At 38.9% G+C, this 17,150-nt stretch overlaps 1 protein-coding gene across 1 annotated transcript; it reads right to left on the bottom strand.

Annotated features, from left to right (window-relative positions):
• Nucleotides 1–12,299: 12,299 nt before the first annotated feature.
• LOC132066523 (uncharacterized) lies at nt 12,300–13,544 on the bottom strand. The gene is made up of 2 exons (XM_059459827.1): nt 13,235–13,544; nt 12,300–13,075 (listed from the first exon to the last, which is right to left on the bottom strand). The coding sequence occupies exons 1-2, from the start codon at nt 13,542–13,544 to the stop codon at nt 12,300–12,302; spliced, it is 1,086 nt and encodes a 361-aa protein (XP_059315810.1).
• Between the last annotated feature and the right edge of the window lie 3,606 nt (nt 13,545–17,150).

Here is a 17,150-nt window from a genome sequence, read left to right as displayed (position 1 = left end):
GCGTATTTGTCTAAGTCACTTCGTTTTTTTTGTCTAAGCCACTTCATTTCTTTGTGTCTAAATCACTTTTTTTTTTTTTTTGTCTAAGTGCTTTTCTTTTTATCTAACTCACTTCCTTTTTTCTGTGTGAGTTTCGGAAATATCCCCATTCATTGGTCCGAGATATAAAGTCGGATGGTATAGTGAGGTTCTCACATTTCAGCGGTAAAGTGGGGCGGTACAGTGAGTGGTCACAGTCCAAAGGAAAATGACCCTGGACAGTATAGTGACAGGTATATAGACCTCGCAAGTCCCCCATAGGTCAAGACTATATGGCATGGCCTATAGAATATGGTGTACCGAGATAGATATTGGCCAGTGCATTTCATTTCATTCAATCACTATACTATCCTTCCTGTTGATTACATGCTTACTTGTTGCCTTATATGAAAACATGATTCTTGGTCATAATCAAGAGGTTTAGCAGTGTTAGTCCTAGGTGTTGTGTATTCAGTCTTTATATGCCTTATGTGTATTTCCTTCGTTGTCGGCTTATGATACCTACAGAGTACTAGTGGTTGTACTCATACTACACTTGCTGCGCTTTGTGCTTATACGAATCCGTGCTCCAATTTCAGGCCCCGTGGCTGATCCCGAGGTTATTTTATTCTAGATTCTAGGGTGAGCTACCAGTTGGACTTGCAACCTTGGATCTTCTTTATATTATTCTGTCTATTTACTTTTCAAGATAGCTATCTATTTTTGTATTTCTAAGACTTGTAATTTCTATTTAAAGCTCTTGTACAAATTAGACCAGGTTTTGGGTTGTAAAGACTAAGTATTTTTCCGCACTTATCTATATAATATTCATATTAAGACTGTTGGATAATGTTTGAAATGTATTTAACTTTCCGCTTACTCTTCAAATGATTTGGCTACTGGGGGATGGTTGGCATACCGGTGGGACAGTGTAGCCATCATGACCCGTGATTGGGTCGTGACAAACGGCTTAAATAAAAACTCAATTAGACAAACTTCACCAAAAAATTAAGCACAATCACAAAAGTGTTTAAACACCATCCAAATTATTACAGTCCAAATCAAAAGGAAATGCGAGAAAGTAAACTATGTTACCCTATACTGCCCTAAATTATGCCTCACCTCCACCCGACGTCCAGGATCTAGTTAACAAACTACCTTCATTATAAGATACGTCGGAGCATTCCCCGATAATGAATACATGAATAATAGGGGTATTTTCCTAGAAAATGGGTACATTTATCTTCAAAAGGGAGTAAACACACAATTAGCCAAACAAGCCTAGAATTTGCCTATCATCCGATATTGTCCTAATGTTTGTCTATTTGTTCACGTGCCTATGCTCCTATCGCTCTAATAGTGGAGATAAACATGAAGGAGCCCAAGCATGTCAATCCCAAACTTCTTTCAGTTTCAATTTCAGTTAATCCGGGGCCCAAATTAATGAACTATGTCAAACTATCAACAGGATAATATGATTCGGCTTAATGCGTATGAGGCCCCCTAAACTTGCTCTCTTTTTTTCATTTTGGCACCTCAACTAAGTGTTGTTCCTATTGAACCCCTGAACTCGTCCTCAAATGTGTCTATCAAACCTCCTAAATCTGATTTTTTTTGGAAGCAGAAATTAAATTGGGGAAATAAAGGTGGAGTAATATTTTAAACATATGGTAAGTTATTTTTTAGGTCATAGATGAGTCGGTTTCTACTGGTTCTGCTCTCCACTGCTAGCTTAATTAAGAGCTACTCTTTTTTTCCCTCTCAATTGTTGCTAATTTTAGCTAAAAGATGACATAATTAAATTAGTATATATATTAGCATATTGCTACACGGGATTGTGTTTGATAAACACACTTGAGGACGAGTTCAGAGGTTCAATAGGAACAACACTTAGTTATGGTGCCAAAATGGAAAAAAAAAATGACTAGTTTAGAGGGCCACATATGCATAAGCCATATGATTTACTTGTCTTTCATGCTTGCTTAATTCCTCGACATGTATCCATCATCACATATCACTATGTTAAAAATTGGGATCAGATTCAACGTAAGTCATCATATTAAACTCAACCAAACAAGCAAAAGTTGGAAATTCAACACCAATTCAAGAAATGTGGACATCAATATAATCCAACAATAAGAAAGTCATAAACGATTCAACCAATTTATCATATCCAATACCAAGATTAAGCAAGAGAGATGAACCTCAATATGAAATTGTTGAATTTGAATTGTAAAAGTAGTGGACTCACAGTGTGTATAGCGTGCAGGTGAAGAGTGACTGTGAGCAAAGAAAATTCCCTATGAGTAATCCTCTCAATGCCTAAATCCCTTTCTTTGTATTTTTTGTGCCTACTTCGTGTCCCTCAGAACGTGATCCCCTCCCCAAGTTGTGCCAATTTCTCTTTGTATTGTATGTCTAGGTGTCACGTCGCAAACAGATGTGAGTGGCACCCACACTGGTCCTACAGTGGGCGAACCAATCCCTTAACTCATTATCAAGCGAATTTCAAATGCTTAAACCAATTAATAATCATTGCTCACGAATAATGAAATAAAATGTCTCACAATAAAATAAATAAATAAATAGCAAGTGCGGAAATCTAGCTATTACATCCCAAAAATCTGAAAGTCACCGTACAAGGACACTAACCAACATTGTCTAAAGAGAAGAGATATAGATACTGTCTAAAAATAAACATAATGTCTGGGATGAAAGATAGCCATCTGAACAAAGAAAGATCTTCGGGCGGCGAGCACGGATAAAGCTCCCCCCTCCCCGATCTTGGTAATGAATAACCTCAACTAGATGCGAGGTGCGGAAGACGTCTCGGCTCAAAATCTGCACTCACAAACAAAGTGCAGCAAGTGTAGGTCAGTACAAATAACACGTAGTGGTAGGTATCATAGGCCGACTAAGATTAGTAGCATACATACATGCATAAAATAAATGGAATAGGCAGACAGGCACAACAAACATGAATTACAATAAATATCCTTCCTTTTCATAAAAAGCATAGGAGCGCCCCACGGAGAAACACTCAGACGAATAAAACCCTTACTGAGAAGGTCCTGAAACTGATCTTTCAATTAGCTCAACTCTGCTAGAGCCATACGATATGGAGGGATAGAAATAGGGCGAGTCCCCAGCTCTAAGTCAATGCAAAAATCAATATCACGGTTTGGTGGCATATCGGGTAAGTCCGCAGGAAACACCTCTGCAAACTCACAAACTTTAGGAACTGACTCAAGTGGTGGAATCTCAGCATCAGTATCACGAATATGCTCCAAATAAGCCAAACACCCCCTCTCAACGAGTTTCTTAGCATGAACATAAGAGATAATTTTCTTTGGAGAGGGATAAAGGTTTCTTTTCCACTCAAGTCTAGGTATCCCGGGCATTGCTAAAGTGACGATTTTAGCATGACAGTCTAGGATCGTATGGTAGGGAGATAGTCAATGCATACCCAGAATAACATCGAAATCTACCATGTCTAAAATCATTAAGTCTACCCAGGTACCATAACCCATAATTGTAACAGTGCAAGATCGAAACACTTTATCTACAACCACAGAATCTCCGACTGGAGTAGACACAAGAATAGGAATATTAAGCAAGTCACAAGCCGTATCAAAACTCCTAGAAAAGTAAGTAGATACATACGAAAATGTGGAACCCGGATCAAATAGTGCAGAAGCCGCCACGCGACGACTAAATAGTACGTGATAACTTCCCGAGCCACTCGCCCGGCACACGGCATGGCATAGCAATGGGCACGCCCACCACTAGCCTAAGAACCTCCACGGTCTCCCTGGACTGTCTGAGCACCACCCCTACCAGATTGATAACCGCCCCTGTTGGGCTTAGCGCCACCTCTACCTGTCGTGTGACCACCCCGTCCAGTCTGAGCACGGCTCCTACCAAAAGATCCCCTTCTCTAACCGGAGTAACTGGGGGCCTGGGAGCCTAGGAGCCTGATCAAGAGTGGGCCTCTGAACTGACACCGAAGAAGCTGAAAAACCTCCCTGATCTAGAACTCGAGATTGAGAGCCCCCTGCCTGGCTGATAAAGTACTGAACAACTCCAGATAAGCCTCCAATAAAAGTCAGCATAGTCTATTAAACCTGACGACCCGAGTAACTCTGGGATCTCTGTCCCTTAGAAAACGCACCACTGAAATTACCACCCTTTCGGGCCTTCTTCTCTGTATATTTGTTGTAAGCATCTTAACGAACACCCTCAACAGTCTTCACGTGGTCCACAACCTCCTAAAAAGAACAACCCCTGGTCACCAGCTAAAGAGCCGACAACTGAAGGGCAGTATTCAACCCCTTCACAAAATGTCTAACCCTCTCCTCCTCAGTAGGCAAAAGCTGGAGAGCATAACGAGCCAAAGAGTGAAATCAGGACTCGTAAGCATCCACAGAAGAATTTTTCTGCTCAATATTACTGAACTCATCACGCCTCCTGTTCCTCAAAGTACGAGGAACATATTTCTCGAGAAAAATCTAGTGGAACGGAGTCCAAGTTAATGAAGGCAAATTCACTGCCCTACACTCTACAAACGCCCTCCACCATAACTTGGTATCTCCTATAAGCTGAAAAGTCACAAACTCTACTCCATACTTCTCAACTGCCCCTATTTTATGGATCCTCTCGTGGTAATTAATAATGAACTCATATGCATCCTTTACCTTAGTACCAAAGAACTCTGGAGGCTTCATCTTAGTGAACCTCTAAAACAAATCATGTTTGTCACCTGTCATCACCGGTCCTCCCACTGGCCTAGAAAATAACTCGGGTCCTGGGGTCTTATCCAAACAGGGAGCCACAGCTACGGCATGCTGTGCCAATGGCGCCTCAACTGGAGCCTGAGCCGGACCACCTGCTCTCTGTCACGACCCAACCGGAGGGCCATGACGGGCACCAGCTGCTAACCCACCCGGGTACCTCTTATCGTACTCTCATATTCACATCTAGGTGAGCCACATGGCTTACTCATAATTTATATGCATCAATAGTACTAATCTAGTTGGGCAACAACACATTTATATCATCATCAATAACAACGCCCATATCCATATATACAAGCCGACGAGGCTATCAAAATGATATACAAAATAAAAGCCGACAAGGCTAAGGACATCTAATCATACACAATTGTCTACGAGCCTCTAAGAAGAGTATGTCACATCATTTAGACGGGACAGGACCCCGCCATTCCCATAGGTATGTACACAAAAGAATAAATACCAAAAGTTGTAGCTCCGGATGAAATGGAGCTCCCCTATGCAGTCCCTGAACAAGATATCTATGGATCAAGCCTGTCTCCCTGTCCACCTGTGGGCATGACGCAGTGTCCACAAACAAAAGGACATCGATGCGAATAATGTCCGAGTATGTAAAGCATAATCAACATCATAATAGGAGCATAAGAGACAGCATAAGAAATAGCATAAGATGGGAAAATCAGGGGATAGTAGCCATCATCGTAATTACTTACTTGTCTTTCATAGGGATCTTCCATTTCTAATGCGTGCTCGTGTACATACATATATACATATACCTATGTCCATATCCGTATTCATATACATATTTGTATCCATATTCGTATCCGTATTCATAACCATAGCATACCCGACCATAAAGGTTCGGTGGTTTCACATACCCGGCCATGACAAGGCTCGGTGTTATACATACCTGGACCTACCAAGGCTCAGTGTTATCCGTACCCAACTGCAGTGGTGTGCGCACAATAGATATTATACCCGGCCATATAAGCTCGGTGTTACATAATAGTCATATATACTTAGACACGTATACGTAAAAGTCCATAAGTATCATCAACATCATTGCCATCATCGTTTTCGTTACATCTATCCTTATAGGATCAACTATCATATAAAGGAAGTACTAGTATCGTGAAAGTATCGAGAATCATGAGCTTTGGTACTCTTAGAGGTAGAGTCATTTAGAAGACATTATGGAACTCATGAAAGGATATATATACATATATAGAAAGGGAACCATGCCTTAATGAAAGAAGGGTTAGCCTTACATACCTCTTTGTCTCCTTAACTATTTAACGTTCCCGTCAAGCTTGAATAATCTACATTTGGAAGGATTCATAACATGGTTAAGCCTTAATGATACTCCTAAATTCAAACTAGAATAATTCATGACCTAATGAAAATTGGGCAGCATTTCCCCTATTTCGTCAACTTCCACCATATCACAAAACAACTCCCAACAACCACAATAATATCCACAATATCATAATCAAGTATTCACATTTGACTTAGCCTTCAAAATTCATCCTTATATTTAACTTATGCTAGCAACTTCATACCCATTTTAGCACATTTTCATAATAATGCTTCCTCATCACCATTATTACCTTCCATAGCAAGATTATATCCATATCATACTAAGAATCATAACTCAAGTTAGCTTACTACTCAAAAACATCATAAAAACGACATTTGGAACTCATCTTCCACTTTTTCCTTCTATCCAAGTTGTTCAACAAATAAACATTCTTGATAATATGTAATAAGTATGAAAACTAACCTTTTTATATCATAAGAATGAGCTTTGGAGCAAGCTATCAACTTATATGAAAACCTTAGCTTCAATATCCAAAGAATTCTTGGAGTCTAATAACCCTAGCAAGGCTTCCAACACATGGGTATCTTGATTCTTGCCTCTTGATATTTAATCTCTCTTGGATTTTGGCTTGGATTAGTTTATGGAGTTGAAGATAGGGTTTTTGGAGAGCTTTTGGATCTGATTTGGTGAAATGAAATGTCCAAATGAAGTGGAGTAAATTATATAAAGCGAAACTTAAAATCCCGTCGGGCAATTTTGCACTCATTTGACAGGCCGTAAAAATTCCTACGGATCGTCAAAATGGTCCGTAGAACTGCCCAATCAAATATGGTTCACTATGACCATTTGACGCTGGGCTGGTGCAATTTGACCGGACCGCGGGGTACACGGGGCGTCAAAATTCCTGCGGGCCGTCAAATGGTCCATAGAAATTTTCTGGTCAGACAATCTGTCGTAAAACATGCATAACTTTTTATTCAGATGTCACATTGACGAACAGTTTGTTGCATTGGAAACTAGACTCGATGAAATTCAATTTGGTAAGAAAGAAACACACCAAAACTCCTCATATTATAGGAGATATACCTCCCCCAATCTGGACCAAAATCCTGTCCGAAAATTTTGCCAAGTTTTACCAAAGTTCCACAAACTCCATTCCTTTATTTGCTTGTTCTTAAATCCTTTCATAGCTCATTTTCACGGGCTTAAACCCCCATAACCATAATATGGGAACATGTAATCTCATATATCTAAGGTAACTCTATGCTTTCCACGATTAGGACAACTAACGCCTAACGAATCTCAACGGACGAAACTACGAGGTGTAACACTCTCGCACCCTGATTACCTGCTGCTGCTAGTAACACACCTGCCTCTACAAAACCGTTCAATAGATTTAGCACTCAGACCATGACATCTGATAGCCTTTGAAGTAGCAATAATATCTGGCTGAGCTGGTGCTGCTGCGAACTCGGCTGCCTCATCCTGAACAACTTGAGGCTCAGGAGACTTAACGCGTTGCTGACCAGCCGTAGGAGCCTCGCCCCTGGCTGGTGCTGCTGCTCTCTTGCCTCTGCCTCGATCACGGCCCCTGGCCTGGCCTCCTCCTCCACGAGTTGCGGCCCCAACGGCCTGACCTCCCTAGCGAGCTGCGGCCCCAGCGGCCGGCGCGGGTACCTCGTTAGCTGCTACTACCGCACGAGTCCTCACCATCTGCGAGAGAATATAGAGAAGAGTTAGATACCAATTTGAATCATCCAGATACCAATTGGAATTAAGTAGCACGAAAGAAAGAAAGAAATTGAAGTTAAGAAAGAAATTAAAGTTTCCTAGTGTCCCATAGCCTCCCAAATATAAGTATAGACGTCTCCATCTCGATCCGCAGGACTCTACTAGACATGTCCTTGTACGACGCGATCAACGAACCTAAAGCTCTGATACCATCTTTGTCACGTCCCAAACAGACATAAGTGGCGCCCACACTAGTCCTATAGTGGGCGAACCAATCTCTTAACCCATTATCGAGCCAATTTCAAATACTTAAACTAATTAATTCTCATTACTCACGAATAATGGAATAAATGTCTGACAATAAAATAAATAAATAAATAACAAGTGCGGAAATCTAACTATTACATCCCCAAAATCTGAAAGTCACCATACAAGGACTCTAGCCAACAATGTCTAAAGAAGAATCTGTCTAAAAAAATAAACATAATGTCTGGGATGAAAGATAGACATCTGAACAAAGAATGATCTTCAGGAGGCATGGCACGGATAGGAGCTCACCATCTGATCTTGGTAACGAATAACCTCAACTAGATGCGAGGTCTGAAAGACGTCTTTAGCTCAAAATTTACACTCACAAAAAAAGTGCAGCAAGTGTAGGTCAGTACAAACAATACGTTCTGGTAGGTATCATAGGCCGACTAATATTGTATCATGCATACATACATAAAATAAATGGAATAGTTAGACAGGAACAACAAACATGAATCACAATAAATCTCCTCAAATAATCGTCTTTAAGAATCAATGACCAATTATTAACAATGAAACACCAATGCTCAAGACGAAAGTAGAAAAATAAATAATAAAGTTTCCAGCTCTGTCACATATCTGTACACACATGCTAAGTGGTAATGTTTTACCCAAATATCCATGACCCGCAGGGGATCCATGGTATCCATGCATCACTCGTTTCGGAACGAACCTCGGACCACGAGCTCATAACTAGGCTACATCATCACCCCTTGTCAAATGCGCCATAGGAGATGTATATGTTCCATATCAATCATCATCAATAAATGCCTCATAATCACATCACAAGAATAACTCAAATACGCATGCCAAGTCAACACCAATGAGGTATAATCAAATAACACAAGCTACAATAAGACTCACAAATAATCTGCTCAATAATAATATAATATGTCATTATCATCAATTCATCTCTGAAGGGTATATATATGAACACCTCCCTTTCAACAATCTCAAGAATATAATTCAAGTTTATCAGCCTCAACAATGGAGAATCACTTCACACAATTAAATTATACAACTAACAACGAACACCAAATTCCAAGTCCGAAGACCTAGACATGCTTTCTCCCATAAATTCTACAACAAATACAATCAACTAATCAAAGTCTAACTCAAGTAAACCATAACTTACCTCAAGCAGATTTGAGCAATGGAATCACTCCGCAATAGCTTTTCCCTTTCGCAATGCCTCAGAACATTCAAAGTCTAGAAATCATAATGCTAAGTAAGTAATAGAGTATTAACTCAATTTATGGGTTCTATAATCAATTCAACTCTACAAATCTAGTTTTAGCCAAAGTTTCCATTTTTATTGGAACCGTAGGTCTCAACAAACAATTTCCATTATTGAATATCCAGTTCTCATGCTAAGAAGCGATAATCTCTATTCTTAGATGATTAAACAACATTAAACAATAGCCCATTAATATTCTAGGGTTTTCTTGGTATTTGTGTTCTACCCTTCAATTCCCATTAAAGGCCTTTTGATTGAAACAAGAATCAAAATAGAACATTAGGCGAAGAAAGTTAGTGATTAAGGCTTACCTTTGATGGAGAATGGTGCCCTAGCCTTAGAAGGTCGCTTCTATGCTCTTGGGAATTGTTTTTGGGATTATGGGAAGTGTGGGCATGAAATAATTACTTAAACTCATCATTAAACTTAAGTGACCTTCGCTGCAACGGCCACAGTTTCGCTGCAACGGACTCGTTTCGTTGCAGCGACCACGGTTTTGCTGCAACGGACTTGTTTCGTTGCAGTGAACATGCTCTTCGCTGCAACGAACCCTGGGAAAATCCCACCCTTCATTGCAGCGAACCCCTCCTCCACTACAACGAGGCGTTTTTGACCACTAAGCATGAACTTTTTTCACTTTTTATACTTAGTCTCTCACAATCATTCTAAGGCCATATGAACACAAACCAACAACAAACCAAGTTAAAAACACATCACAGAGTCACTTATAAGTAACAAAACACAATAGACAACACAACCAAATTATTTAGGTCCGCTCATTTCTAGCCTCGGGAAGGTACTAACAAGGGTAGAAAGGTCAAAACACGCATAACGACCAAGCAAATCGTTACACTAGGTCACTAAGTGCTATCTAAGAAACCGATGATGTATTCTCCTCCTTGTCTACTATCCTAGGTTCCAAATTCCTCTATATGTATCCTATATATATATATATACTCAAATGAAAGATGGAAGTTCCAAAGGTCTTCTTCACAAAAATGTGTGGTGAAGTTATTACTCACCTTCATGAATGAAGTAAATATGGATCATCTCATCGTGAGGGGTACCTAATCTAATATCACATAGCAGTAGTAGGATGCTCTTCATCATCATTTAGAGGAAACTCCATATTCATTGGATGATCACCCCATCCCTCATTTTATATTGTATCTTCAACGGCCGGTTACTATGGTGAAGATGGGGTTGCTGCTGCCGATGTTGAAGGTTGTTGAGACCTCTAAATAACATTTATCCCTAACATGGCCCTAGAACTATCAACAACAACATCAAGCATATACAATCCCACCTGCCTATCATTCAATATGAAAGCAGGATGAGTTTTTGTCCTTGTAGGTAAAGCATTAATCATATAACTAACGTGCATGTCGCTGGGCTCAAAATTTAACTACCCACTTTCCATTATGCTCTCAACCAACTCATTATACGTACCATTGAGACGCATGACAATAGGTACTGTCACCTTATTCTTGGACTGTTAATTTTAACTTTTTACAGTCTCCACTCATTCGCCCATGTAATTACCACCTACTATAATATATTTTGCCATCGACCTTATAAACTTAGACCGATAGATGAGTAAGCTAGTTGGTGAATAGAAAAATCAAATATTCAGAATAATAAAGCAACATGAGAGATCTCTTACTACTTGCTAGCTGAGCAAGTCAAATCGCGCAATTACTATCCAAGAGAATGAAGAAAGAGATCGACCTCAAATGTCGTGAACGAGAATTTTCCTTTTCAACGTCAATAATTGGGAATGACAACAAATTGGTACACAATTTTTCAAGGTGAGCTAATAGAACAATAAGGAAATGAGATTTATGAGAGCTAGGGAACACATTGGCTGAATTAGAGTTGTTTTTTGACATAGAGGGAGTGGTTTTCCGATTTGGGGCTGACATTCGTGCCGAAAATGGGAAAAAGGAGAGAAAACTTGAGAACTTTAAAAGGGAAGCAAAATTACAAAATTAATTTTGTTTTTAATTTGGGCAAAAAATCATATTTATACATATGAACTAATTTATATTTTTCAAGACTTTGAGGTTGAAGTCTTTTAAAGTTAATTCTTCCTAACCATTAGGGGTTATGAGCTAATAAAAGAAAAACTTAAGGTCTATTTTCTCACTTCAAATTATAAAAGATGTCATTACCCCCAGAACCCGACTTTACTCTCACTTTATTCAAGAGTTTCATAACTCTTCTTTATAGAAAATTATGTGCTCAAGTTTTTTGGCAATAAAATGTGAATTATTACCATACCAACAAAATCAAATTACAACCTAAACGAGCACTCATAACCTTAGCTAAGGCAACTAAGATTATGAGCCTCAAGAAACTAATTACATAATGAATCAATGATGTAACTAAACTTTCTGCCCTTTTTTGAGCTCATGTACATGTTCAATCTCTCTTTTACTACTTGTTGTATTTGCTGTAATATGAACTTCCCTAGTACATTTTGTCCTCTGAAAACCTTATTGTTCCTGGCTATCCAGATGTTGTATATAGTAGCAGCATAAATTGCTGCTATGAACTCCTTCTTGAATTTGCTCCATCTCCTGGTCCTTCTTATTTGTAGACTTCCCAAGACCTGTAGTTCCTGTATTCGAATCCCCACCCACTTCTGCACTTCAGACCACACTGTTTGTGTCTATGTACACTGATGAAATAAATGTACGGCATCTTCAATCATATTGTCATCACAAAGTTCACACTATATGGAGTCATAATGCAACCCCATACCATGAATTCTGTCTTTAGTTAGCAACCTCTCTTGTGCAGCTAGTCACACTATGAACTAGTGTTTTGGCAATGCAATTCTAGTCCATACTAATGCAGTTGTTTCCTCTTTTGGTCAATCTCCTATCAACTTCAACTACCCTCTCACCACTGAGTACTTCCCTAATATAGTTAAGCAATAACGACCATTTGAGTACCATGTAATCATTTTATGCTTTATTTTGTGCAATCTCTTCCAATACCAACTACAGTCAGAAGAAGGAGTATGAGTCTTGAAATCATCTCCATTGTTCATATATATTCCATGGATCCATTTTACCCACAATATATTAGGTCTTTCCATTAACCACCAAATGAGTTTTCCCATAGAAGCCATGTTCCACACTTTACAACATTTGATATTTAGGCCTCCTTGACCTTTTGGTCTGCATAGTTTCTCCCAAGCAACTAGATGAATCTTTCTTTTCTCCTCAGAGTTTCCCCATAAGAAGTCTCTGCATACCTTATCAACCTCTTTTACTACACTTTGAGGTAGAATGAATACTCCACCCCAAAAATTGTGGACAGAAAATAATACAAATTGTATAATCTGCAGTCTGCCAGCATATGAAAAATGTCTATGGGCTGCTGCTCTTATTCTTTCAGCTATTTTTAGACAGAGTTGATGGCATTCAAGATTATTCCACTTCTTACGTGATAAGGGCAATCCCAAATACCTAATAGGAAAAGTTCCTGATTCAAAGCCAGTGATACTCAGTAGCTTGCTTTTCATCTCATCATCTACCCCTGCAGTGAACATACTAGACTTGTCTATGTTAGCAATCAGCCCTGTTGTTGCTGTAAAATGTTCTTGTGCTTCCATAACTCTCTTGACAGATGCTTCATTTGCCTTGCAGAAAATCATTAAATCATCTGCAAAAGCCAAATGAATTAGTTGATGGTCTTTACACAAAGGGTACGGTGGAATCTAAAATCTGGCAGTTTCCCCATTTTATACTCTAGAGAAGTATTCCATTACTAGAACAAAAAAAAAAGGGGAAATAAGATCCCCTTGCCTTATTCCCATGTTGCCTTCAAAGTAACGATAACTGGACCCATTCACCTTTATAGAGAATTTAGTAGTAGCTACACATAGCATAACCAGCTGGACAAACTTCTCTGGAAAACCATATCCATGTAGCATTTCCTCCAAAAAATCCCATTGCAACATATCATATGCTTTCCTTAGATCAATTTTCATAAGGCATTTTGGAGTGCTTTTTCTATTATAGCGCTTCATTAAGTCATGACATATGAGGACATTATGAATTAATGATCTCCCACTCACAAAGGCAGCATGAGCATCACTTACCAAGCTAGGAAACACTTGTTTCAATCTCATGCACAGTATTTTAGAAATGCACTTATAAAGCACATTACAACATGCTATAGGCCCGAATTGACCAACAATCTCAACGCTATTTACTTTAGGAATTAATGCTATCTTTGGTGGCATTCAGCTGCTGAAGGATTTTCCCAGTGCTTAAAGTCTCCAAAATGGCATCAATTATGGTTTCTCCAGTTATGTCCCAAGTGTCTCTGGTGCAAGTTTGTGTCCATTGCTCAAGAATACTGTATGAGCCTGTTTTCTTCTGTCTCCTTTTTCTCCCAACATATGTTTATAAAAACCAACAAAAATGTCAGCTATAGTTTCAAGGTCTTGCCTCATTTGCCCACTCTCATCTTTCAGTTGATATATAGAGTCTTTCAGTTTCTTCTGCTTTAGTATGGAGTGGAAATACTTAGTGTTGTCATCTCCCATCCTTAGCCAAGTTGTTTTGCTCTTTTGTAACAGCATCATCTCAGCTATATAGCTTGATCTCTTAAACCTCCTTCCTGCTTCTTTTTCTCTAAGTATGAGATCAGAATCTGAAGGATTCAGTTATATTTTTACTTGTAACTCTATCTTCTTTAACCTCATTCAGTAGGCTACTGAAAGCAAAAGAGTGCAGTTTCCTTAGTTGAGGCTTTAACTTCTTTAATTTTCTCACTACTTAGTAAATCTTGCAACCATTTATCTTCTGTTTCCATCATTTTTCCACTATTTTCTTAAAATCAGGACGAGTACTCCAAGCATTACAATACCTGAAAGCCTTTTTCTTCTTTGGGCCTGAATGCACCAGTGTCACATGTGCAGGGCTATGATCACTGATGCCTTCTGGAAGAAATTCCACCTTACAATCAGCAAACTTGTCCAACCACTCTCCATTTACAAATGTCAGTCTATCTTGGAGAATACTCTACTACTCTCCCCTTTATCATTCCATGTATACTTGTATCCACCTCTAGGAATCTCAGCAAAACCACAATAGTCTAAGCATTCTTGAAAATCCACCACTTCTGCTCGAGTAACATTGTTTCCACCTATTCTATCTTCATCATGCAATACTAAATTAAAATCTCCAAGTAACATCCATGGTAAATTATTGTTATCATGAATCCGATTAATGTATTCCCATAATTCCTTCCTTTCATCTTTAGTATTGTAAGCATATACAAATGTGATCAGATATTGTATTTGCATTGGGATGTATAGCACTTGGCATGTGATAGTCTGTGCACTTTCACTAAACAGTGTCACCTTGTATATATCTCCTATCCATAACAACTATATCCTTCCATTATAATGGGATGCATGATTTGCACAATATTGCCATCCACCAAACATTCTATCAGCTACCCAACTAATTTTATCTACTTTTATTTTTGTCTCCAACAAACCAATAAAATCTACATTTAACTCATCACAAAGGAGTTTTAGCTCCTTTTGTTTTGAGAGGCCATTCAGACCTCTCACATTCTAGCTGAGTATATTAACCACCCCTCTTAGGGAAAGTTGCAGTGCCACCCCCTTTCCAGGTACTTCCCACCTGCTTCTGTAGTTGCAATGCTTTATCAGCCACCAATGGTTGAAATGTATTTTCCATCTTAACACCATCACCACTTGCTGATTGAGAATTACTTGCACCCTTCTGCTGATGCACCACTTTTGTGTAATGCTATGATTTACTCTTTTGCTGTTGGACCCCAGATTTCTGAACTGATTCCTCATTAAAAGTCTGGTTCATAACTGGTACTGGTACAAGTTGTGCAGTTTCTATGATTGCAGTCTGCTCCTTAGTAACTTCTGGCACTGGTTGTGCGGTTTTAACTCTTGACTGCTCCTTAGTAGCTTACGACGCTTGGTTGTGCGGTTCAACCTCTACGCAGCACCGCCTTCTTCGCTTAGTAGCTCTTGCCTTGCCTTGGTATCATTTTGGTGTTTGGTTGAGTAGGTGCATTTGTTGTAGGCTTCTTATTCCTTCTACAATTGTCACTCTCATGTCCATACTGCTTGCAGAGTGCACAGATGGATGGCCTCCAATCATAGGTGACCTTTGGTGCGATCACAATTCCTTTTTCATTCCTAAATAGCACTTCATTTGGCAGTTCCACCCCTACTTTAACCTCCACCAATAATCTAGCAAAGTTTAACCCCATTTTCCTCTCAGTCTGCTTATCCACCATCAATGGTTTGCCTACCTACCAAACTCCCTATTTTACTCAACCCTCATGGGCTCCAGTATTTGAAATCCAAACCAGGGAGTTTTATCCATATGGGTACTGATTGCAATTCCTCCCTTGTAAACTCCATTTCAGGAGTCCATGCTTTGACAACAAATGGTTTGTTGTCAAAATGATAGACCCCTACTTGGACAGCCTCATTCTTCCCTGCTTCACTATCAAATCTTACCACCATAATACCATTCTTCATCATAACCACCTTATTAATCCCAACCTTCCCCCAAAGTCTCTGGATAAAACCATTCATTACAGCATAAGGGGGATGAGCACCTAGAACATAACATATAACTACATTCTGCCAATATTCAATCTTAGAACTTAAGTCTTCCTCTTCAATTTCCCCAATTAATGATCACCAATACTATCAGGATCTACGTACTCAAGTTTAAATGCAGCATTTGATAATTTTGACATATCAAAACTATCCCAAACAGTTTTAATGTCAGCTTGCTTACCCTTTCTTCGGTCCTGTTCCTCTACTTCTGCAGCCTAGGATTGAAAAGGTTCAGTTGTACCCCTCTTCGTAATTGCTTCCCACTCCCCTAGGCGTTCCTTCGCCGGTCCACAGTTTGCTTTTGCCGGGTGTACTTGTTGTTGTGCGGGAGACTTCGGTCTTATCAAGTTATTACTCACCTTCATGAATGAAGTAAATATTGATCATCTCATCATGCGGGGCATCTAATTCTAATATAAATTATGCCATAGAACATTAGAATACAAATTTAACATTAAATAAAGTAATACCAAAATTAAGTATATAATTATTTTGTCTATTATATTAAACCGAACTCGTATAATGACTTCACTCTCAAGCAAGATCTACTAAGTTAGGAGCCCTTTGGACAAAGAAATTGTCTTCTTTTCAAACAATATTTTCAAAGTATTATTTAGTTATACATTAAAACAATTTCTGAAGTCTTGACTTTGACCAATTTATCCAATTAGTTTTCCCGCTCGTAAAAACTTTATTTATTTTTCTAATAAATATAAACCAAAAACTACTTCAACTTCCCAATAATTAGACAAATCTATGTTTGAACCTACTTATATATTCATCTTAGGAATAATTACAGCCCAATACTTTTGCGTGATCTAGTTTACAAAATAGCCAGCGAATATATAAGTCTTGTATATTTATGGGAAAATCCATTAAAACCCCCCAACGTACGGATTAATTATGACGCACCCAACCTTTGCGGGCGACCTATTACCCCCAATATTAATTTTTCAGTATTTAGTGACCTTTTAGTGCGATTTTAGTGACCCCCAATTTTTTAACTTACGTGTTGTACACGCGCCCAAATTTTCAAATTTAAAATTTTTTTTTAACCCCTTTCACACCCCCCTTTAAACATAAACAAAATTTATTTTTCCCCCCCTCCCT

This window comes from Lycium ferocissimum, chromosome 8 (genome assembly GCF_029784015.1).
Source record: "Lycium ferocissimum isolate CSIRO_LF1 chromosome 8, AGI_CSIRO_Lferr_CH_V1, whole genome shotgun sequence".
NCBI classification, from domain to species: domain Eukaryota; kingdom Viridiplantae; phylum Streptophyta; class Magnoliopsida; order Solanales; family Solanaceae; genus Lycium; species Lycium ferocissimum.
Note: the sequence above shows the minus strand (reverse complement) of the source record. Positions and strands in the feature narration are given on the sequence as shown.

Coding starts and splice junctions, on each gene's coding strand:
- LOC132066523 (XM_059459827.1), bottom strand. CDS start 13,544: ATGAGATTGAAACAAGTGTTTCCTAGCTTGGTAAGTGATGCTCATGCT. Junction 13,076..13,234: donor CAGTTATCGTTACTTTGAAG/GCAACATGGGAA, acceptor TGGCTTTTGCAG/ATGATTTAATGATTTTCTGC.